At 33.5% G+C, this 23,080-nt stretch overlaps 3 protein-coding genes across 14 annotated transcripts in view; 1 reads left to right on the top strand and 2 right to left on the bottom strand.

Annotated features, from left to right (window-relative positions):
* Positions 1–217: 217 nt before the first annotated feature.
* Positions 218–14,514, bottom strand: LOC106154800 (protein transport protein Sec31A). 8 transcript variants are annotated; one of them, XM_087004205.1, is made up of 28 exons: positions 14,373–14,514; positions 13,681–13,815; positions 12,882–12,971; positions 11,279–11,474; positions 11,014–11,109; positions 10,630–10,767; positions 10,193–10,335; positions 9,872–9,983; positions 9,427–9,579; positions 9,028–9,150; positions 8,607–8,840; positions 8,266–8,340; positions 7,934–8,029; positions 7,242–7,298; positions 6,772–6,874; positions 6,355–6,533; positions 5,879–6,005; positions 5,448–5,596; positions 4,950–5,120; positions 4,515–4,679; positions 4,135–4,333; positions 3,689–3,812; positions 3,379–3,428; positions 3,067–3,149; positions 2,659–2,835; positions 2,322–2,453; positions 1,971–2,042; positions 218–1,755 (listed from the first exon to the last, which is right to left on the bottom strand). In XM_087004205.1, exons 2-28 carry the CDS (start codon positions 13,791–13,793, stop codon positions 1,567–1,569), a joined length of 3,546 nt encoding a protein of 1,181 aa, XP_086860331.1. In that variant the 5' UTR covers positions 13,794–13,815; positions 14,373–14,514; the 3' UTR covers positions 218–1,566. The 8 variants fall into 8 exon arrangements, with proteins under 8 accessions (XP_086860331.1, XP_086860330.1, XP_086860336.1 ...); XM_087004204.1 differs by having other exon boundaries at positions 13,681–13,845; positions 14,373–14,493; XM_087004210.1 differs by having other exon boundaries at positions 3,689–3,809; positions 13,681–13,845; positions 14,373–14,493.
* A 129-nt stretch (positions 14,515–14,643) lies between these two features.
* Positions 14,644–18,393, top strand: LOC106154802 (cleavage and polyadenylation specificity factor subunit 4). The gene is made up of 7 exons (XM_013529295.3): positions 14,644–14,835; positions 15,097–15,300; positions 15,533–15,628; positions 15,819–15,912; positions 16,112–16,268; positions 17,173–17,328; positions 17,626–18,393. The coding sequence occupies exons 1-7, from the start codon at positions 14,733–14,735 to the stop codon at positions 17,698–17,700; spliced, it is 885 nt and encodes a 294-aa protein (XP_013384749.2). The 5' UTR covers positions 14,644–14,732; the 3' UTR covers positions 17,701–18,393.
* The window catches only part of LOC106163915 (delphilin), a 25,523-nt gene continuing 20,726 nt past the window's right edge, over positions 18,284–23,080 (bottom strand). For 2 of the 5 annotated variants that reach the window (XM_087004195.1, XM_087004200.1), the window contains 6 exons: positions 23,002–23,013; positions 22,019–22,071; positions 21,786–21,815; positions 20,599–20,679; positions 20,013–20,177; positions 18,284–19,776 (listed from right to left, as the gene is read on the bottom strand). In XM_087004195.1, the coding sequence (XP_086860321.1) occupies positions 19,738–19,776; positions 20,013–20,177; positions 20,599–20,679; positions 21,786–21,815; positions 22,019–22,071; positions 23,002–23,013 (380 nt within the window). In that variant the 3' untranslated portion in view covers positions 18,284–19,737. The remainder of the gene's footprint in view (positions 19,777–20,012; positions 20,178–20,598; positions 20,680–21,785; positions 21,816–22,018; positions 22,072–23,001; positions 23,014–23,080) is intronic. The other 3 variants (XM_087004198.1, XM_087004197.1, XM_087004199.1) reach the window with 3 other exon arrangements.

Genomic DNA, 23,080 nt, shown 5'->3' with positions numbered 1-23,080 from the left:
TAAAAAACCTACATATTTTATAAGCTCTTGATAAAAAGAAAAACAATAATTTAAATTGATACATACAGAGCTAATGAAACTCTTCTCTCAATGTAGAAGTTTACCCTTTCAACTGTAATACATAAAACTGTTTACAATATAAACATTCAAGAAAACCATGGGTTGAGGTTTCAAATTTCTTAAAATTGACAATTGTCTAAAATACACAAAAACAAACTTAATTGTTTTATTTCCATTTATTTCAGTTTCACTTCCTCAAAATATCTGATCTTGGTATATATGCTATCTTGTAGTACAAGTAGTAGTTACACCTTGAAATCTGATTCTACAATAGGAATGAGCAGCCTACGCTACAATACTAATTCAAAACTCTTTAAAATATCCTTTTTTCCATGCAATTGCTTTCAGAGAAATCAGTTCAAGGAGCAGACTTTCAAATACAAAAGGGATATTTTACCAAAACTAATGAAATCAAATTACTTTACTCATGTAAATGAAAATATTTTTCACTGTTTCACTTATGCCCATTGCTTGTTCACTGCAGAATACATCTCTAGGCAAATACATCTTCATACTGAATGAATAAAAAATTACTTGGCACATTTGAAATTCTTTCAACAGAAAGTTCTTTTTAAAGGATTGAAAAACTTACAGACAGGGTACTTGGATCTTAATGTCCATCTCTTATATTTTATTGTTCTATTTTCCTGACTAAAAATTAGATATTTCAAACATTTATTCTTCCATTTGAACAATTGAGCATAAAAACTGGATACATTGGTGCTTATTCAAAAATGCATGTGGACCATGTATCACAATTTGCCTGCTGAACATGTTAACTTAACAGATACTAAAAGAGAAATAACATTGAAAAATCTAGAGAGGTTACTGAATTTCAACTGGCTTAATCTTAAGAGAATAAGGTCGAGACGAAAGACTTTGCATCAAACTTACAATTTTTTTACATTTCTTTAAATGTAGGAATATACATAATAATGTAATACTTAGAGTGACAGATTACATCAGTACTAAGAACTTATTTATCCTGCATGTATAAATTACAAGCGATTTGAATATATATAATTTATAGATGAATTTTGTCTTTTCTCCTCATTAAACACTTAAATAACGAAATGTTAGAAACATACTTTTATAACAAAGCTGAACTGTTTAAAACCAGAAAGGAAAATGCATGCTAGCTATGCTTGAAATGCATATTAGCTTTTATTCACTCTCCTTAGCACATTCATGACAACAGCATTTGGAAACTACAATACAAATGTATTCAAAAGTCAGTTCCACTACACTATACTATACCTGCAGTGCAGAATTGGCTAAAAGTATAAATATGGTTAATATTTCACAAGGTAATGAGGAATTCCATGAATCTTCTCACTGCTTTCAAAGTTTAAACCGATCAGTTCTGGTAAATTGTGACTTTTTTCTAACTTTTTTTCTAAACATCCACATAATCCTTTAGGGATGGTAAAAACCCCAAATCTGGCTGTGAGACTTGCAATCTTAACCTGCACAATACATCTATGCCGAGCCATGCTCCTTGAGTCTCTACTGTAAATACACTTGCAAGTGTTGTGCAGTCTGGAACAGCACCTTGATTCCTGGCATGAAAGCACTGATTTCAGAGAAGTTGGACTCACTGACCACCCTAGTATGTATAGCCAGGCCAGATGGGTAGTCAAACTGTTGAATAGCCTGAATCATTTGGTGGAGACCCAGTATTATGTGATCTGATAACTGAAAGCAAGAGAAAATATCATTACAAGAAAGTAATTAAAACATTTGAAAATATGTCCGCTTGTAAGATTAACATAATCTAAATTAAATTTGATCTAAAATTTACAAAAAGTTGAAATGTGATACATTCCTTGATTTAAGTGCCATTTTCTAATGAGGACCTTAAACATTTCAATGGGAAAAATCTAATTTATATATTACTTATTAACACTTACTGCATTAGCTCTTAACTTATCATAGAGTGCTTCCAGCTTCCTTTGCACATCTTCAAGTTTTCTTTTCATTTGCTGTAAAATAAATAAAGATCAACTAAATGTTTTACAAGATAAGGTCTTACAAGGCAATATTTTTATTCCCAGAGAAATGGTGCTCACAGATGGTCAGCAAATCTAGGTGACTATTATTATTCATTTTATTCAATAAAATATTGGCAATCTAGCAGAAAAGTACTAAAACAGTGAGATCAAGAAAAACTGATTTTCTCACAAGAAAATATCACTGGAAATTCTGTCAAACCAAATGAAAATCTATTCTCTGTTTAATTTGTATATATAATGACAACTTACTGGATTTGTAGCTCTGTTTAAGCATCTATTATTGAGGTCATTAAAAATATCTTGTAAAACCTGATGCTCAGCAGGTATTGGACCCTTCTCTATTGGCTGGGAGGGTGTAGGAGCAGGGGCAGCCATAGTTTGCTGGTAAGAAAAATACAAAATATCAGTCAGGACCCGTAAAGTTTTCAACCATCTCAACAATATTCTGCACCACATAAAAATACCAAATCAAGCTATAATACAACTATAACAAATACAACTTTAATATAGCTGACAAACGAGTGAACATTGAACAGATGCTTTATACTGTGGCCATTCCACAACATTTTTCCCTATGAAGTCTTACCTGTGGTGGTTGAGGAGGTGGTTGGTGGTCCTGTGGGTTATAAAACCCTCCTGCAGGGAACTGTCCGGTTGGCGGGGCCTGCTCCGGCTGCTTGGCCGCGTGCTCTGCTGGGTTGTACAGATTACTGGGGATTGGGGCTGGGGCAGAGGCCTGGTCACCACTCTTTTTTCTACCAGACTGGACGATAATGCAGTATTAGTTATAATGGGATATCATTGAATTATAATGAATATCATTGTCTTCTACTTTGTATATATGGTAGTCGATAAATTGGGGATTTTTGTATGAAAAGACACCCTAAACTTAATTTCACATGTGGATATTGATACAATTTGGATTTTTGTTTAAAAGGTATCCTAAATTTACCCCACTGTTTGGAAAAAAAATCTAGAAGCTGTGGAGCCTTACCTTGCCACTTAATACAGGAGGATCATTCCAACCAGATTCTGGCCGCATTTCTTGGTAAGATGGTAGATGTGGAACTTGGACAGCTACCAGAAAAAAAAATGATTTAAAATATAGTGTGATACTATTTTGTTCTTTTCTGGCTATATCATTCAAAATAGGAGGTAAATATTTGTTCATTCATTTCTGTTATAACAACTGTGTATTGGATGATGTAACTCATACACCAAGAACAATTGTTGATGGTTAGAGATTTCCATGTTCTGAAAACGTTTTCTAACATAAACTTAAGATATTTTCACAATAAATTTTTACCTGGAGGTGGTGGCTGGTATGTGCTTGATGGTTGTTCTCCTGGGAAGCCACTGGGAATTTGGAAAAATATTTAGTGTACATGTCTATATATCAAATTTGAAATACATTTATGAACAAGAAATTTTAAAATAACTTTAAACCAATCTTAATTAACACAGAAACAATGTGAAAGCACATAAAAATGCAACACTTGTACAAAATGACCTTCCTTGCTGAAATATTTAAGCTCAAGGGATTTATTAACAGTCTCAAAATGCAAACTTAGTGGAATATCTGAGATTTGGCTAACCTATTTATTAAAAGTACATACCCATAATTATATGCTGGTTGCCCATATGCCATGTGGCCAGGATTTGGTTCTGGCTGCATATAAGTTGGTGCCGTGGGTTCCACATAGGGCTGCTGGGTTGGATACCTCTGAGACAGAGGACCTGCTAACCAGACAATAGGACACCAGTAATAAATAAGTTGAATATGTCTCAATATAAACAAGCTATGGATGAAAATCATAATAAAAGGAGAAATAGCAGATTTTTTAAAAACTTCTGTTACATCACTCTGATTAAATTATTTTTCCTTAAAAAAAAATCAAAATATTTGCAGTTTTATTCAGCATTATGATCAGACATACACATTTCTCTTTAAGTTGCACAGTCTCAGTAAAACCTTTACTATCATTCCTTATCAACACCCAAACTAATAATACAATTATCCTTAAACATGTTATTTTTTTGGGGAAAAAAAACATAATCTCACCTCTGGTTCCTGGCTGTACCCCTGTGGTAGGGGGTGTGAGGGGAGGTGCCTGGGACACTGTGTACGGTTCACTATAGGTGGGCTGGGTGGGTAAGGGTCCATTCATCCCCCTGGAGTACTGGGTCTGCCCTGATCCATAGTCATTGTAATAACCTGTGCTGGGAGTGGTCACTGTCTGGAACATGCCTCTGGCTGTAGCCTGGATGGCAAAATAATAAGGTTCAGAATACATGCATTATATCAAAAAAGAAAATTTTTTTTGTTTTTCTACCCCAGGTACTTTTTTCTTGGCAATTCATAGCAAAATGAAAAATTTAGATTATTCCTTGCCATATAATTATTAAAAAAACAAAAGGCAAAAATTCTATTTCCCACAATACCTGTTGACCCATGCTTGGCTGCTGTGGCTGTTGTGGCTGTTGAACAGGCCGAGACCTGGGAGGATGGACTTCAATCTTCTTGAATGGAAAAGGTGGCTGTGCCATGCCTGGGATAGCCTGACCTAGGGCCCTGTACAGTCTGTCCCGTAAGATCAGGTGGGGAATCTAAACAAAAAATATATATTAGAAACTCATTGTTAAGGTCAAAAAATAGTTTGTTTAAATTCCAAGAATGTTCAGGAACTTAGGTTTTTTATGTCTACTAACTTAATTTGAAGAGTAGTACATCTGTTTATTTAGCAATGTTATGTCAGTGACAATCTTCAATCATCATCTCAAAATCTTTGAAACATGAAATCTTCCGAACATTATCATTTAAATTTTTTATTATCTCAAAGAAAAATAAACCCTGCATGACTAATGCCAAAACATTACCTCGTTTGAATTTCCTAAGTAGCCTAAAGCAGTAGCAAAACTGCCCTGGGCTGCTAGAATCTCTGCATAAAGGCTTAATTTCTCTGTTAGAACCCCACTGCGGACCTCTGGAGGTTGACCTTGGATGTTTTCTACAGCTTTCCTCAATACCATCACTTTTTCAACAAGGTCCTGTAACAACAAGTTTCATCAATCACAATTTCATCTCAGTGTCGAATAAACTATCTGAATATCTTTTTATATACATTCGACAATTTCAAAGATAATAATCCAGTTTATATTTTTATTCAGCCTTTCAAAATCATTCTTGATCAACTACAAGCAGTGATTAAACCTGAAGGTGCATACATCATCAGAAGCAAAAGTCTCTGTGGTTATTGAAAAGTCTTATCTAGTCCAGAAATGTTTCATTTTAAAGAAGTTATAAAGAAATGACAAATAAATACACTTTCACAGACATAGCTGTATTTCAAAAATGAAAGGTTAATATATTCTTACCTGAAGTCCCTGCGGGGAATTGGAGTTTTGTGTCTGTTTGACCCAGCATTCTACTAGATAGTCTATATTGCCAGAACATATGTAACATAAGATGGCATAGGCAGACAACTTCCCATGCTGCTCATTTTCTAGTCTAATACCAAGAGTATCTGAAATACAGTAAAACATTGACAATCAGCAATGAAAATATATTAGTTTAAAACTGTGGACTAAAAATTACATTTTTATAATTAAAAAAACTGCAATATGCAATATAAACAATAAATAAAAAATCTCCTCATATTAGAAACCTAAAAATAGTTTTCAGATGGCGGAATTAAATGGAAGAAAATATGCATTAATAATATAATAACATTTAAAATTGAGTTTAAAAGCCTGACTTGCCAAGTAGGAAAATGACTATAAATCCCACAAACTTAAATTTAACTTACCACAAAGAAGAGGGAGTTCATCCTGTTTAGCATAAGTTAATATCACTGCTAAAGCTTCTTTCCAGTTATTAAGTTCACAAGTCTCCACTATATGAGTCCAGTCTCGATTCACTACTGATGAGATTAACTAAAAGAAAAGAAAGGCAAAATGAAAAAATCATTTCCTCAAAATCTCTATAATACCTTTTTACTGGATTTATAATATTAAAAACTTATCCTGAGCTCTTTATCATACCAAATAAGTTTTAGGAAAATAGGTTTAAGAGACAGTAAAAAGAGTGAATAATTTCTACAAAAATGTTGTCTCATAAATAAAAACACATTAATATTTTTACCAAATAATTCTTGTTTGCAGAAAAATTTAATCTTTATATATCCCATTCTTTGTTCCACAATTCAGCACACTTCACAGATGGGTAAATTCCTTCATAAAAAATACAGAAGAATATTTGGTGCTTTATCAATTTAAACCTTACCCTAGACAAATTGCCTCTGTTTTTATGAAAGAACTTCTTCTGTGTCCTAGCCAGCAGCTCAGGGCCACCACAAATGGCAAGCAAGATGGCTTCTGCCATGCGGTCGTCATGGAGACACATTTCTACTGCAGCCTCAAAGTTCCCTGTGATCACAGACTGGCTAATCAGGCCATCCACATCTGAAAAAGAGAAGTTCAAGCATATGTTACTTATGAGTGGCGGCATATCAAACCTTCCTACGAAAAAGATATTGGGCTGTCATTCTCAGTTGTATAAACTTTCATTTTATGTTGTGATTTAAATGATAACTTTTGCCACATAAATAATGATAAAACAAGACATTTTATCTCACAAATGCTCTCTCTCTCTCTCATATCTCTGTTTAGGATAAAAAGGTGAAGGTGCCTAGTAACTCACCATCATCAGAGGGTACAGTAAATGGAGACTGGGGCCTGGAATCATGCTCATGTGCTGCTATCTGCTCAAACAAAGAACTGTCAGACTCAACCTTGGGCAAATTCTGAAATAAACATTTTATCGTCATAATGCCCTGTGTTAAGATACATATCCCCATATCTTTATTTTGAGCAATGGCTAAATAGTGCTTACCAGACCTCATCAATTTTAAGATATAATTTTAATTCTGGTACTGGTAATGCTACACCAGATAAAATGAATCCAACAATGCTAAAACAATGATTTATACTGATGAAAAAAAATGCATGGCTGATCATGATTAAATGTACTACAATTCAACATTTACTAAAATGCAGTAAGAAAATAACTTAATTAGAAACAAAACAATCTTTGGAAAAAACAATCATGTTCACTTACAGAGTTCACTTACAGAGTTACATATTTTAAGTAAATGACTTTGACTGAATTACCTCTGCTTCCACATTAGGAGAATTTGACCCATTGGCAGTAACACCCTCCCCAGCGTCCTGTGTAAAAGGAATGATTACTAAGCAAACAGGTGCAAACAAAGCTGAATGATGTGTATTGGTAGGAAACCAAGGGAGAAACCCCAAAGGTAAATCACTGAAATCCTGTTATACACATTGTTACACACCAAAGGCTCATTCCAGCATCAACATTAAGTTTTGTATAACTCTTTACTGTTATTTTAACAAAAGAAAGTGATAAAACGTTTTCTTCAAACTTGTTTCGATTTGGTTAATAATATCTGCCAAATCAATAAGATAAAAAAAAAGAGAAAAATAAGGAACAGTTCCAGCCACTGGCAAAAATGAAAAAAAAATGCTAGCATGAGCCAACACACTATGACACAAAAGAACATCATTATGTTTAGATTAGGAATCAAAGGTTACAGGGAATTAGTCACACAAGCTTTTAATGGTAACTAATTCATATTGAATACAAAATTATAAAAAAGCTAAGCAAGGGAAATGTTATAGAGAAAAGATTAAAGTTTTTTAAAATGTCCATACAATAGATATGCTGAAAGTTTGAAGAGAAAGTAAAACAATTTAACCCCTTACCACTGTTTTAAAACTAAAAAGTAGAGATATGCCACACTTAGTTAAGCCTGTGAATATGTATTAAGTTTTAGTCTTACCGATGTTCCTAGTCCAGACATTTTCTCTGCTAGTTCACTAGCATCAACTCCAGGTTCCTGGGAACTGAGAGCACTGGTGCCAACAGCTGAGCTGACCTAGATTTAAATAAAATGCTAGACTTTTAGACAGGGTTCTCATACCTAGATCAATCTATCTCCAAGGGTTTTCTCGCTAAATTGCTTTCAGCTTAGGTGGCTTAGATATCTGGCACGCCTACTGAAGATGCTAAACAATAGTTAATTACCCCCTACCAAATTTATTATATCTGAGAAAATAAATAATTTCATCTGCCTCAAAATCATTATCATTTACAATTTAACTAATTTCTTACCTTTTTTGAGAGTTCATTTTGATCATATCCAAGTAAGTTCAAGAAACTTTTCCTTGGATCTCTTTCAAAATTGACCTGTAAAACAGAATGGTGGGTTTACTTTTTGCTTTTCTTCTGTTCACATGCTTAAGCTAAAAAATCAAAACAAACATTAAAAACCCTAGTCCAGACCATCAGAAATCAACTCTTCATAATTTTTATACTACATCAGATGCTTTTACTTATCTTTTTTTCTCAGTAAATGAATGCCGTTTCCCTTCATAATCCTATATTTTAATGACTTTGCCATAAGACAAGTATTATCATTAACAAAAACTAACAAATATGACAAAAAATATCACCTTCATAAAATTCCAAATGCTTTCCTCCATAGGGTCTTGGCAGTTGGCAATTTTCATTGCACAGAATTCCTGAAACTGGCCTGCCCCGAGGGCACTCTCGAGCTGCGATGACCTGGCTACCAAGTCATTTTCTGTGACAACTCGGCTTATAAAAACTTGTCTCTGGACTGGCTGGTGAGCTTGCTGTTGCTGAGGGGGCTTGCTTGCTTCAAAGCTTACAAGACATCCACCAAACTAAAACAAAATGGAACAAATACAATCTGAACTGAAAATATAAAGATAATGTAAATGAGGCTCGGAAGGCATTATTAACATAAAAGTTAACATTTTTACATTACTTGAACAGAATGAATTCTATTTGCTGACTATAATCTTTACTATTATTATTATTATTATTATTATATAATCTATAATAACTTACCCCAAATGATGCACCAACAGGTCTACGTAGCCATTTTGGAGGTTTCTTTAATGTCACTGTCATTGCATGTTTTGTTTGTTGAGGGGCTTGTACAAATGGGTCACTAGGAAATGAGTCTGCTACCTAAAAATTCAAAAAAAATTCTTCAAGATTTATATCTGACTTAGTTTTGCAATACATATCAACTTGTAACAAAAACAATTTACAATGGGTAATTTGTACTTCTATGTGAGTTTACATTTAACAAATACCACAAAAAATTGTAAAAAATTAAATAAATAAATAAGTAATATAAATAAATAAATAAATAAATAAATAAATAAATAAATAAATAAATAAATAAATAAATAAATAAATAAATAAATAAATAAATAAATAAATAAATAAATAAAAACTTACTGCATCAATCTGTTCAGCTTCCTGTTCCCCACCCATGAGTGAGTATAGGTTGATGTGTCCATCAAAGGAGGCACTGGAGATCACTGCAGGGTTCCTAGGGCACCACTGGATGTCAAAACACCACTGGCTGCGAGTTGGTACCTCACATACAACCTAGGTACAAAGGAATTGACAGGTCTATTCAGATTCATGTTCTTATTTTTTTTAAAAAGGGGAAAAACTCAAAGTATCTACATGAATTCAATCTCTTTCTGCTCCCGCATATTTTTCAATTCTTTATTCACATTTGCCTGCTAATGTTTATTTTTGGTTCTCTTAACATAATTTTAAAATCTTTTTTTTTTTTATTTTAAAGATTCACAAATTACTTTCCATTTTCAGTTTTACAAAGATTAACTATAAAATAGGGTTTAATAATGTATGTTTTTCATCTTTTTTTACCCACCTCTCCACCAGGCATTTCACTATTAGGATTCCAGCAGAGAATTCTGTTGTCTTTACCACAACTAAGTAGTAAATCTGCATCTTGAGGACACCAAGCTATAGACAATATTCCCCTAGAAAAAGAGTTTATTTGTTGTAATATAAACTTAAATAAAAAAAATATTCAACAACTTTTCCTATTCTCATAATTTCTTCACCGTTCATTTATTGCAGGGAAGGAAAAAATGTACGTCAATGCAAAAATTAATTACAAATAAAAGAAATCACATGAAATTGCAACTTCATCAGTGAACCATTTGATTTCATATCATTCGTATTTTACCTCTGATGGTTCTCTAGTACTTTAAGAGGTGATGTTGCAAATCTCAGGTCCCAAAGTTGTATGACTGGAGTATGGTCATCTTCTGAAGACAAACACATCTGAGTGGCCACATCAGGGTGCCAGTTGACCATTTTACTCTTTATCTGGAAATAGAAAGGGTACAAATTTATACTAATGACCATCCATAATGCATATTTCCAATATTTTACTACATTACAGATAATATATCTTTATAATATTTCACTACTGACAACAACTGATGCATCTTTTCAAATATTATACTCATGAAGTCATACAGATATTGCATCTTTTCCACATGTAACTATCGACTACAGATAATGCAACTTTTCAATACTGACTACTGACATTGCACTTTTCTAACAAGCTTCACACTAAAATTTATGGAAAAAATTAACATCAATTCTAATATCACTTACTCTAGACATGCTATCACTAATCTTAATAATGGGATCATTTTTCCTTAAATCCCACACCACACATCTAGCTGAGAAAGTAGAAGCTAGAATATGCTGGACTTGTTTATTCCAAGATATGCAATTCACATCATCTGCAGGCTGAAAATGGACAGTGAAAAAGTAATGATTAATTGAAATTGAAAAACACATCTTGATTTTTAAGGACAAGATGAAGGCTAGGAATGAATTGAAACATGTTCAAATTCCCTCAGGACTAACATGAAATACAAATATATTTCTAATGCAATTTATCAAGATATTTCAAAAAACATTTTAAAATTATATATTATGATAAAGACTAGAAATGATCTTTCAATCACAAGGAATATTGCTTGTGTATCATACCTGTGACTTAGCTCCTGGAGTCATAGGGTTGGTGGGGTTGTTCATGTCCCAAATATAAATTTCTGATTCACTTGCACCTGTTGCCAATAGGTTTTGCTGCAATACATTAAGACACCATGTTTACTGATAGAAACTTAGAATCACAATAAGTAACTAAATCATCAGGTGAAACATATTAAAAAATCAGTTTACTTTTGCTGATTCTTTTTAGTCTGTTTTTGCAAACCAAAAGAGAGCAGGTATAATAAGAATTCCAATTAAATACCTGGAAGGGATTAAAATCTAATGCAGCTACATTTCCAGAGTGCTTATCCATTGTGAACACGAGTGGATCCTCTTTCTTGATAAGCTTGGCTGGATTATACACCAGAACATTTCCCTTCTCTGCCCCTCCCACCAGCAACCCAGAGGCTGTCTCAGGGGATGCCATGCCATGACCACCCCAAGCTAGTTTGTGGAACCTATGAAATTATGTCAAAAAAGAAGGTCAGGATACGTAGAATACTGAATTAAGTTCTTGCTGAATAATATCAATGTTGACTGCATTGTTTTATATCATTGACATGTGTTCAAACTTATTTTGAGGAAAAAACAACACCAACATAAAACCAAAGCTAAAATAATGTTGACCTTTTTGTAGTTTCTTTACCTGCATGATACTTGATGTTAATCATTCAATGAAACCTGGATCGATTTTAATATATGCACTGATAAATCATGTCACTTTTTATTTTAAAATAGTCAAGATTCACTTACTTCATAATTCGTAAAATTGTGTTAACTTGTTAACAAATGCAAAAATAGAATGAAAGCAAAATAAACAGGAAATCCCTCATCATCTTGCCATGCACTTTACAGTTTTTCTCTGTTAAAGGCATCAGCATTAAAATTCACCAAAGCAATAGAGTCTTTTCCACGGTCACGTGACTTCCGCTAAATTATCCGTGGGAACGCGAGATTTTGCGGGATTTGAAGTTTCAGGGGGAAAGTGTGGAGTGTACACGACGGACGCCATATCGAGGAGTGCTCATTTCAATCTGAATTTTCAAAGTTTCGTAACATGTTAACACCTGATTTTTTTCGAAAACACATTCATGGGAGCAGTTGGAATAGAAATTTAGCAGAAGTGCCTGATGACTTTTCAATGAAAGAACTAAAAACGTACCTCATCGACAGCAAAGATAGGACATTCGGTACTTTTGTAGTATACCCCCAACCCTGTAACTTCCTGAAACCTTCATTTTTCAAACATTTTTTTACAGTGTCTTTTGCACCTATGTCAAAGCTGTTGAAATATAATGTTTTTGTAATTACCTGTGGTCTTTTTTTTTTAGTTTTAATCACGTTTAATCCACCCCATCGAAATACAATGTGAAAATTTACTATGTAACCGCAGCTTGCTGCGTTTTCGTTGGCTAACTCTACCTTATTTTATGTGAACATAGGATTGATACATTGTATACTTGGATTTCCTCTGTGAAATTATTATGAGCTACTTGTTCACATAAAATTACCTTAGGGTTAGCCAACGAAAATGCGGCAAGTTATTGACTGCGGGTGTAAATTGAAGATTCTAACTTTATATTTCAATGGGCTGGATTAAACGTGATTAACACTAATAAAAAATCCACAGGTAATTACAAAAGCATTTTATTTCAACAGCTTTGACATAGATAAACAATAAAATGTAAAAAACTGTTTGAAAAGTGAAAGTTACAGAAAGTTACAGGGTGAGGGGGGGGGTATACTACAAAAGTACCGAAGGCCCCTTCTACTCTTTCCCCCTGAGAAACAGTCCCGCACAAAATGGCGCGAACTGCGCATGCTCATGATTTCGTGGAAAAGACTCTATTAGCTTTTTTTCTTACCTGTATTCACTCTGTAGACTTCCAACCAGTGGCATGTCCAGCCCTGGCTCTGAAAAATTGACGCCATATATCTCCAGCGCAGCAGATGTACTGAAAGAGGAAAAAAATATGACATTTACAAGCCCCATCACAAACTTAAAATGAAAGCGTAAGTTAATCAATGAAACCTTACAACTCAGTCATGCTGTGTGTAGTTTCATGACGAATGTATTTCTGCTATAAGAGGAAAGGTAAGTTTATTGTAAAACCTTATAACTCATTCATGCTATGTGTAACATCATGACACACATATTTCTGCTATATGAGGGATTATGACTTGTATTTTCAACTATTCCCGCTAGACAGATTTTATGCAGGGTTGACCATAATGACATCTTTTTCATACATTTAAACAACACACCAGTTGTGATTCAAAAAGGAAAGTATTCTCTTGAGAGCATATGAATGTATCTAGATATGCAAATGTCATACGAACAAAGGGTTATTTGTTCCATTCTTTAAACACTGCAATGGTATACGTATCCCTGTTTCTTATTCAAAGACAAATTACACAACTTTGCCAAACAGTTTTTTTTAACTGTAGGTCTATAAAGCAAAATAACACATTTAACCATAAATACACATGTATGTAAAATCTCATTCAGTCTCTGAAATGTATCAATATGCGGCCTATGCCCAATAGCATTGTTTCTGTGTATTAAATGCATGTATTTCTAACATATTTTATGAAACATTATCTGGCTGCATGCATATACAACATATTTATCAGTCAGTGCCACTAACATGAAATAATGCTTACCTGAAAGTTGCATCCAACTGCTGAGCTGCAGTGCCAGCTGCCAGGTATATAGGGTGCTGGGCAGGTGGTGACCAAGCTATGTTAGCTGTGCGTTTGATTTCTTTTAACTTCATTTTGATGGATAGTTCACAAATTCTTCATGGAAATAAAAATGGAATTTCAAATCTGAAAGTAATAGTGCAAATCACTATACCTTGTTCAAGTCAGATGCAGTTACAATATTTATATTTTTGCTCAACTAATTGCACTATCTTCTAAATCCCTTTCAAGATTAATAAACAAAAACTATATGCAATCAAAAGCATTTCCTATGTCAGTCTCATGAAATTTTTTTATGAAATAAATGTCAAGGATTTACAAAAAAGAAAAAATTTGTCTTAATTAAGGCATAATTAATTATACTTTTGTGGTTAAAACTATTCCATCGTAAAGACTGGGACACCAGTTCACGAGATGCAGATCATAATCTGGCGTTTCAATCAGCTGATTCTACTCACATTGCTTTTGAACAACTATGAACCTTTGCAAGGATACCTACAGGCTACACTGGCTAGCTAACTGGCTACAGTAAAAATATGGCCACTGACCCAATCAATCCATCAATGATCGGGATCTTCAGTTGAGCTTAAATGGATGAATATATATATTTACAATCAAATTAAACACATAGTACCTATTTGTAAAGCACTTACTTGATAATGCACGTATAAATCAGGAAAACATGCCAACATAACAACACTTGCGTGTCAGTTCGCCGGGTACGTGGCTTTCACCCAGAATGCATTGCGATTTGCGTGTAAAGTGAAGAATATTGACAAAATATTTAATTTGAAATTTGAAAGGACTATGGTTATTTTTGTACATCATATCATCAGATATTTCATTGTCATCTTTTATGTGGATTGAAAGATCCTTATGTTACTTAAAAGATTAATTGAATTACCTCAATCTTTCAACTTGGAACGTGCGTATTACTTTATTTCCGGCGAGGTTCACACCGCGAGTTTCGCAAACCAAATATATTATATGGTGTGGAAACCTTTCTTGACAAAATGCAGGAAATTGTAGCAAACGTTTATAATGTCAAATTTGACATTGAGATTGCCCTAGAACAGCAACTAGGAGCACACCCTCTTCCATTCCCTGGAATGGATAGTAAGTATTACTTGAGTTGTGAATCTGTGTGAATCCCCAAATGGCAATTTTAAAACCTGGTAAAGGTTTATTTAACTGAAACTCGTTATTATTGCTGTTTTCAGTATGCTATTTAAAAACTCCACTGTGAAATACTGTCAAGGTTAATTTTTGTTACCTATGCGTTGTTATAATATGAAATAAAATATATAAATGTTATATACATGCAGGGGTAATCCCTGAGAACATGTTATCAATTTGTTCTTTTTTTTCTTTCTTCAGAATCTGGGTCAAGTATTTGTATGTTCTATTTGAGGAATGTATGTAATAAAGGAACAGCTTGCCCATTCCGTCACGTTAGAGGGGACAGATCAGTTGTCTGTAAACATTGGCTTAGAGGACTGTGCAAGAAAGGAGATGACTGTGAATTTCTTCATGAATATGATATGTCAAAAATGCCAGAATGCTTTTTCTTTTCCAAATTTGGTATGTGATGCTGTTTGGTCATTTTGTTATGTTTTAATGCTAGTAACTCGCACACTGAGTCTTTCACTCCCTTAGGTGATATCTTTAAAAAATGTATAAGTTGAGAATTCAATCTAATTTCTTTATTATTTTTTTACTTGGGTATCTGGTCAGCTATTTTAAAAGAGAATGACCCAATAAATAACTTGTAATCCATGTAGTATTACATCTTTTTGTTGTTGTTGTTTTACAGGTGCTTGTAGCAACAAAGAATGTCCATTCCTACACATCGACCCAGATGCCAAGATCAAAGATTGTGCATGGTATGACAGGGGATTCTGCAGACATGGTGAGGTTTCCTTTTAGAAAAATAAACTGTGACACTTTTAATATGATAAAAAAGTTGTAAAGTAATCAAATTTATCTAGACAGAGTAAAAGAGAGATTTAAAAAAAAGTTGATGAATGGATGAATGCATCAATTAAAGGTTGCAAATAAGATAATATTCTCATAAATAATATTGAATATATCTATTTCAGGTCCAAACTGTAAAAATAGGCATGTGAGAAGAGTTCTTTGTAGGAATTACCTCACTGGATTCTGTTTGGATGGACCCAAATGCCAATATGTTCAGTACGTCCTCCTTTCAGTCAAACATTCCTTATAAATCAATAATGCATCACAATACTTTATCTTAAACTGATTATGATTTCAAATATTTTCCTTCCACTGATGGTAATTACTATTTTGAATATTTAATCATTGAAAGCAACACAACTTAGTACCTTTGTACATCAGTTTGAAATAATCAGCACATCTTCTTTCGTTTCAGTCCCAGTTTTGAAATACCACAGGCGGACCCAGCACTGCAGGCTAAAAAAGCCAGCATAACATGTCACAATTGTGGAGAAGCAGGGCACAAGGCTGTGAATTGTCCTCACCTGTCAGAAAGTATGAAGTCTGAGTTCTTTAGGGGAAATCAGCAACCAGTAAGTAGAACTGAACTACATATAGACTCGCCCTTCAAGAAATCGACGCCTTCAAGAAATCGACGAAAACCGGAAGTGCGTGTTTTTTGCACTGTTTTTCCTGTCATGCCCATCGTAAACACTGTGTTGTCAAGTAAAACGAAGCGTCTGATACAAAGTATCAAACGCGGCATTCACGTGCTTGCTTGCGATGCGTTCAGTACACTTTGTTTACACTGACAAGTCGAGGTCAGGAATGCACAATGTTTTTCTATGTAATTACGCAGTTTCAATTTTGATTAGTGAATTTTCTTTTATCTGCATGGTCATTTTCCGAACATTTGTATGAGCCACGAAATATTTCTCATCGGAAAATCACCCAGCAGCTTTCCAAGTAGAAGCGAGTGACGTCATGACGCACTTCCGGTTTTCGTCGAGATCTTGAAGGGATAAGCGTTACGGTTTGCTGCACATTTAAAGTGTTCTGTCTCAAAATGTACTCAACTGCTTGGATTGAAATTTACAGAACTTATTCTTCACATGATATCACACATATGTGCTTAAATTGAGAGCTTTAGCTGTTATATGTTTTCTACAGTGCCCATTCAAAATTGAAAAAGAGCTATTTTCCGTCGATTTCGAAGTCAAAAGGAATGTATCAGAAACAGAATTAAATGAACACAATACCAGAGCTAAGATTTAGTTGTTCGGGTGAAGTTTAATGACTTATGTGGTATTAATGTTTTTTAAGAGGAAAGGCCATTGTAGCACACTAATCCTCTGAAAGTAACTAGATTTCCCAAAAGGTAAATTTATTGTTTTGAGCATTAAGAAAAAAAAACATTTATCCCACATTCTGATATAATGATGCCAAAAGACAGATGTTTCAAGGGTGTTAAATGAGCAGTGATTTATTTGCCTTCAGGGTGGCGGAGGAGATACTGGTCAAGGTCCTCAACAGTCACAACAACAACAACAACATATGCAGAATCAACAACAACAACAGCAAGGAAATCCCAGGTTTGTGCATCCTCATAACCCAATGCAGAGGAGACCACTGGATCAGGTTACATGTTTTAAGGTAAGTTTAATGCTGTTTTATATCTGTTTTTTATTTAGAATATGGTTCATGTACCGTTTGATATGTGTCTTATTTAGAATATAGTGTGTACTGACGAACTTTGTGTGATAAGTCTCGATATTTTAGACATGTCTAAAACGCAGTTTTGCTCAACTTGATGATTTTGAAGATGTTGTCATTTTAATCATTTGAATGAATCACAAATTTTCAGATTGCACTCAGTGCATCACATTGGTTGAGAAAAATTCTGAATACATACATACTTTACCATTGATTTACTTCATGACTTTTTTGCAGTGTGGAGAGAAGGGTCATTATGCAAATAAATGCCCCAAAGGTCATCTAGCATTCTTGAGTTCAAGTAAGCCGTGAGCAGAAGTTTCATCTGTTGAAGTACTTTACAGAGAGTAAACATGTCAAGTCTGCTGCGTCTTCAGTTTGGACTAAGTGGTCATTAATTCATGTGATGCACAAAGCTCATAATCAGTTTTGGAATAGGACTTTGTAGAAAAGACAAACTTTAAAACAGAACTAATGGTTAGAAGATTATGTATATGGCTGTGTTATTGCCATTTCAATTCAATTAGTCCTTAGCATTTTTAATGCTTGCTTAACAGAAAACGTATTCTTTCCAAACACTGGTTGCTCATTATAATTTATAGGTTGGGGAATCTGTCTATCTGTGTTTATCAATGCTGGATAAATGCTCAACCTATAATACTTTAGAATATTTTTTTGGTGAGGCATGTCTGTTCTAAATGTGAACATTAATTGTGTATATATATATATATATATATTGTAACCATTACTATTACAAATCTTTGTTAACATCTATAGATTGCATTTCTTGAAAACCAAAGATACAAATACAAATATTCAAGAAAAACTTGGTGGTTATTTCTGTAAATGAAACAGATTGCAGTATATCTCGTATTCTGATGGATCAATGACAAGATTTTACCAAAATTTCACTTTATTCCAAGTTAGTTTGCACAAAATGTGATGCAACATGCACAGCAAAATCAATACATAGAAATATTATTAAAATAAAATTGTTTATCTAGATACATGACATGTTACCCTATTGCATGAGGATCAGTAAGAAAATATCAAGTTTCAAGTATAAATTTGTAACAGACTAGAGAAATGTTTAAAATAAAATATTAAACTTTTTAATAACTGGCACAATAGTAAATACAATTTCACCATAAAAATAATAATACAGTAGTTTACTGTTTGTCTTATCTTTGATCTTTTGCAAAACTACAGCACCAAACCTCAATAAAATACAATATACATATCTGTCTAAATTCCACAAATTTTTAAAAAGCAATATTACTGCAAAATGCATTTCTTTGCTTAACACGCTGATGCAAAAAAATTGATGGTAACTAAAAGTTTGTTTGCTTCTAAACCATCATGTTTGACATAAGTCTATGCCATTTATTACAAACTACCCTCTGAAACAACCATGCATGATAAAAATTAAACAATATGACAAGAACCTCTGTATTCATTCGTAACTGTTGACCCTTTTGGCAATTTTAACAACTTGTGGTAATCCTTCTAAATTAATGAAAATCTACAAACAAAAACACTCAAATGTTATTTTAGTTTGTTTCATTTTGAATTGATAAAAATACACAAGCATCTTTATAGTGTGCATTCCTTCTCTGCATACCTAACACTCACTAATATACTAACTTTTTCTATAACTAGTGCAATATGTACCATAATTTCATATTTTTCCTTCGCAAGTACTCTATATATATTTATATTGAAAAAATGTAGAAACATGCATGTTGAAAAAAATGTGACACATGACAATCTCAGATCAAAACTTATGTAAAAATATGCTAGAACGAATAAAAATAGGACGGAATGCTACAGCAGCAGCAATAAAGCATTAAAACTGTAAAATATTAATAACTGGGTATAAAGTGGGAACTATGCAATCAATAACATGAATTAAAATAATTTCAAAGAAGATAAATAATATCATAATCAGAAAAGTTTGATATTTGAAATATGAGCAAAAACATTAACATGATTACAGCAAAAGCCAACAAAATAATTAGCTTCACTACACATGGCATTATGATAGTTAACACTTAAACTTGCAATATAATTGAATATAACTCTACTGTTTTGACATTTAACTCCACAAAAAGCTTTCTTGCATAGTCCACTTGGTCCTATATGCTTAATTTCACCTACTTAGACCTAAGAAACCAAATACTCAACAATTTGATCTCAGTTGACTCGGTTTATACTTCAAACAAACAATTTGATTTCAGTTGACTGGTCCTTGTCAACTTGCAAACAGCAAGGCAAATAAATGAAAAAGAAAATTAATAACACAATGGCAAGGTCTGGTGGTTCCTTGAGTTCCGTTTTACACTTGAAATATCAGTGCCTTTTGAACAGTACATTCTGGTGATGAGCTTTCTGTAAATAATACATAAATATTTTAGTGCGCATGTTTGTATGGTTCTTTGGGATTCGTATTCCCCCAACAAAATATAGATAAAGTATAATAGCAAAGGTGTTCTGTGACTTGCTGCATTTTTACCACTCGCATTTTAAGTAATTTATTATATATATCCACTCAGTTTAAATACAGTATCATTTATTCATTAATAGTTAAAATGTCTGTGCTTAATTGGTGAAAGGTAACTGCTTACCTCAAACTTTGTAATAAATTGAGCAAAGCTTGCAAAAATGTTGTTTGCATTGGAGTCCTTTGGATCTTCTCCAAAGTACTTCACCATTTCATTATATTCTTCCAGAGTTGAATTCTGAAGACTGAATAAAGACTGGATTTCATCTGAAGCACTGGAAATGAAATGCTGATTTCAGAGTTGAGGAAACAACTGAAATATTTTTTTATGTAGGAAAACTCTTGCTAATGACTTTGTCCCATTAACAGAATGGCATCAATCAAATTTTACTTTACTGGTCACGATTTGATACATTCCATGTTCCTCTGTTCCATTAAATCTTGTATCATCCACAATTTATTTCATATTTTTAAATCTCTCCTTCCCTCACTCTCCCATCCACCCACTTAAAAAAAGGCAATTGCACCCAACCCGTATTCTATTAAACCAAATTAGTAGATCGGTAGCAAAAGGTTAATAAGCCTTAAGTTTCATGGTGGGTAAAAGATGGTGCAAAGGAGTCCATAACCATTTCCTAAACTAACTGCCCTACCCCTCTCCAAACAAAACAAAACAAAACAAAACAAAAAAACTCTTTAAGAAAGGATACTCCCATGACTTCTTGGAATCTGTCTTCACAGCCCATCATCTGTCTCTGTGATCCAGCCTTTGTCACTGCTTCTGAGATATCCTGTAGAGGGTACGGAGAACTTTCTTATAATAGCTTATAAAATATTAAATACAAGATCTGACCAATTCCTGTGCATGGCGAAATGATAAAAAGTCTATATAATTATTTGTATATTTGAACTCTAATTTGAAAGCTCACAGAATCCCCTGCTGAAGTTGCCGAACATTTTACAACTGAAATCATTTTAAACTTTTATATTCAAGATCCTACACTGATAAATATTTTTCAACATTTAAATATGCACTCTCATACATGTCTCCAGGCACAGCTATCACACACTCAATTCATCTGCTTAAAAGTACATATTATTGAAACATTAATTGGTAGTAGGAAGGTTTGAAAGGATCATACCAATACTGGCATAAAAGATGTCAAATCGGATGAATTAAGAATACAATCAACTGGTAAGACGCACAGCATGCCATAACAGTAGAAAATATTCTATGAGCCAACAGAGAATGGAGAGCAAGAGCTCAGTCCCAATGAAACATTCATTCTACATAGATCAGTCCAACTACACAGGGATTCTCTCTGAATGCAACCAGAAAAACATATTAACATGCCCAATACTGACACTGAGAAGCAGGGGCGGAATGAGGCTGTCTTCTGGGTCTTCCGGAAGACGGTAAGATTTTTCAAGTTTACATGGGTATCTATTTTTTTTTTTTGGAAGATGGTCAAAAACAGAGAATGGATTTACAAAGATACTCAAATTGGAAGACTGTCAGAAAATTTATCTGGATCCGCCCCTGAGAAGAATACAGAAAAAGTTGGTAATTATACGAGAACATTGGAAACAAGAAGGGGGCATGTTAATCTGATTCCATTCAGCCAGAGTCCTTGCGGAGTTGGATCGATCTATGTAGAATGATGGTTTCATTGGGAATGAGCCCTAAGTCACAAGGAAAAAATTGGATTGGAAAGCTAGGTAAGTTAACAAAGAAAAGTATAAATATATATAATTACTTTCAATATTTGTTTCTATTTTCTGACAGATGACCACTGCATTTCCTAAGTTTTTAAGAAATTTTTTTCAAACATTTAATTAATACATGCACTTTTACAGAAGGGATGAAAACAATTCACACTGAAAGGTTATACTTTACCCTGATCTTATCAACAATAGATTTAGCATCCTACATATAGAAAAGTGGACATTGAATATAAGATGGTATAACATAGGCCATCACACTAAAAATCAAAATATCTACATATGAAGTGAGAAAAAACTCTATTAATTCTACAGCCATAAAATGTGGGTTCTGCCAGATGAGCATTTCTAATTAAAACTTCAAACTCCATTCAGCCATTATCAGGCAAACAAATTTTAAGAACCCACCTGAAGAACTTTCCTCAGCTCTGCCAAATCTTCAGATATTGTCTGTTGTGATACTGAAAAAAAAAACACATTTCTGAACTGTCAATTCTAAATGAGCAAACTGCAATATAATATAACACATTATTTATATAACTGCACTACATCCAAATCCTTTTAATTTTCTACATTAGAGACCGTCAATATAGATTTTTCGGCTAAGCTGCTATCAGCAACTTTAACTTGTTCACTCTTACTCCATAAATACAATTTTGTCCTCATAATCAATTTATGAATTAAGTTTAAATGTAAAAATTGCTTTCAAAATATTACTGTCACAAAAAGAAATAGAAGAATGACAAAAAACATTGAATCCCAGTAATAAAAATTACAAGGTAGCAGGATTGGACTCAACAAAACATGCAATTAAACTGACTTGATCAAATACTCCTCCAACTTTATAGTTTAGTACATAGTTCATTTCTATACAATATTAAGTAAGCAGATTCTAAATATCATTTTCTGTTTACTTCATGCTTTAATATGACTAATGGGCAAGCTGCCGGCATTGAATAAAACAAAATAAATGTATGGCAGTACTTTTGTTTCAACAGAACTTTAATCTGCAGCAAATAAGGAAACATCTTTTCAGCATGCAAATAAATTGCCAATGTGCGCAATTAACTGTATCTTTGGAGGTAATAGGAGAAGGAAAGGGTAAACTTGACTTGCTCTAACTACACTTGGCCACAGAAAGAAGTCAATATTGCTTTGGCAATATTCAAAGAAACTTACAAAGAAGCTGGTAATATAATTGCTGGAACATGCAAATCATTTATTTTGCAAATGGTGTCTACATGTAATAAGCCAAGCAACCTGATCTAAGAGGGCAAGGATTGGAGTTGTGTCCTTTGTCTGATGACATTTTTTAAAGTGCACTATTAATATGCAGGTGCAGCTAAACATTATTTCCATGACAAAAAAAAAAAATTATAGTAACTCTATACCTGACTCTGTCACTGAAATATAGAGCAAACTTTATTCTCTTGTTATGTTTAACATAAAATAAATAAATGAAAACATGTA

Source organism: Lingula anatina, chromosome 2, assembly GCF_051362555.1.
Source record: "Lingula anatina isolate TDL-2025a chromosome 2, LinAna3.0, whole genome shotgun sequence".
In the NCBI taxonomy this organism is placed as follows: Eukaryota; Metazoa; Brachiopoda; class Lingulata; order Lingulida; family Lingulidae; genus Lingula; species Lingula anatina.
This window is presented reverse-complemented; position numbering and strand designations above follow the sequence as displayed.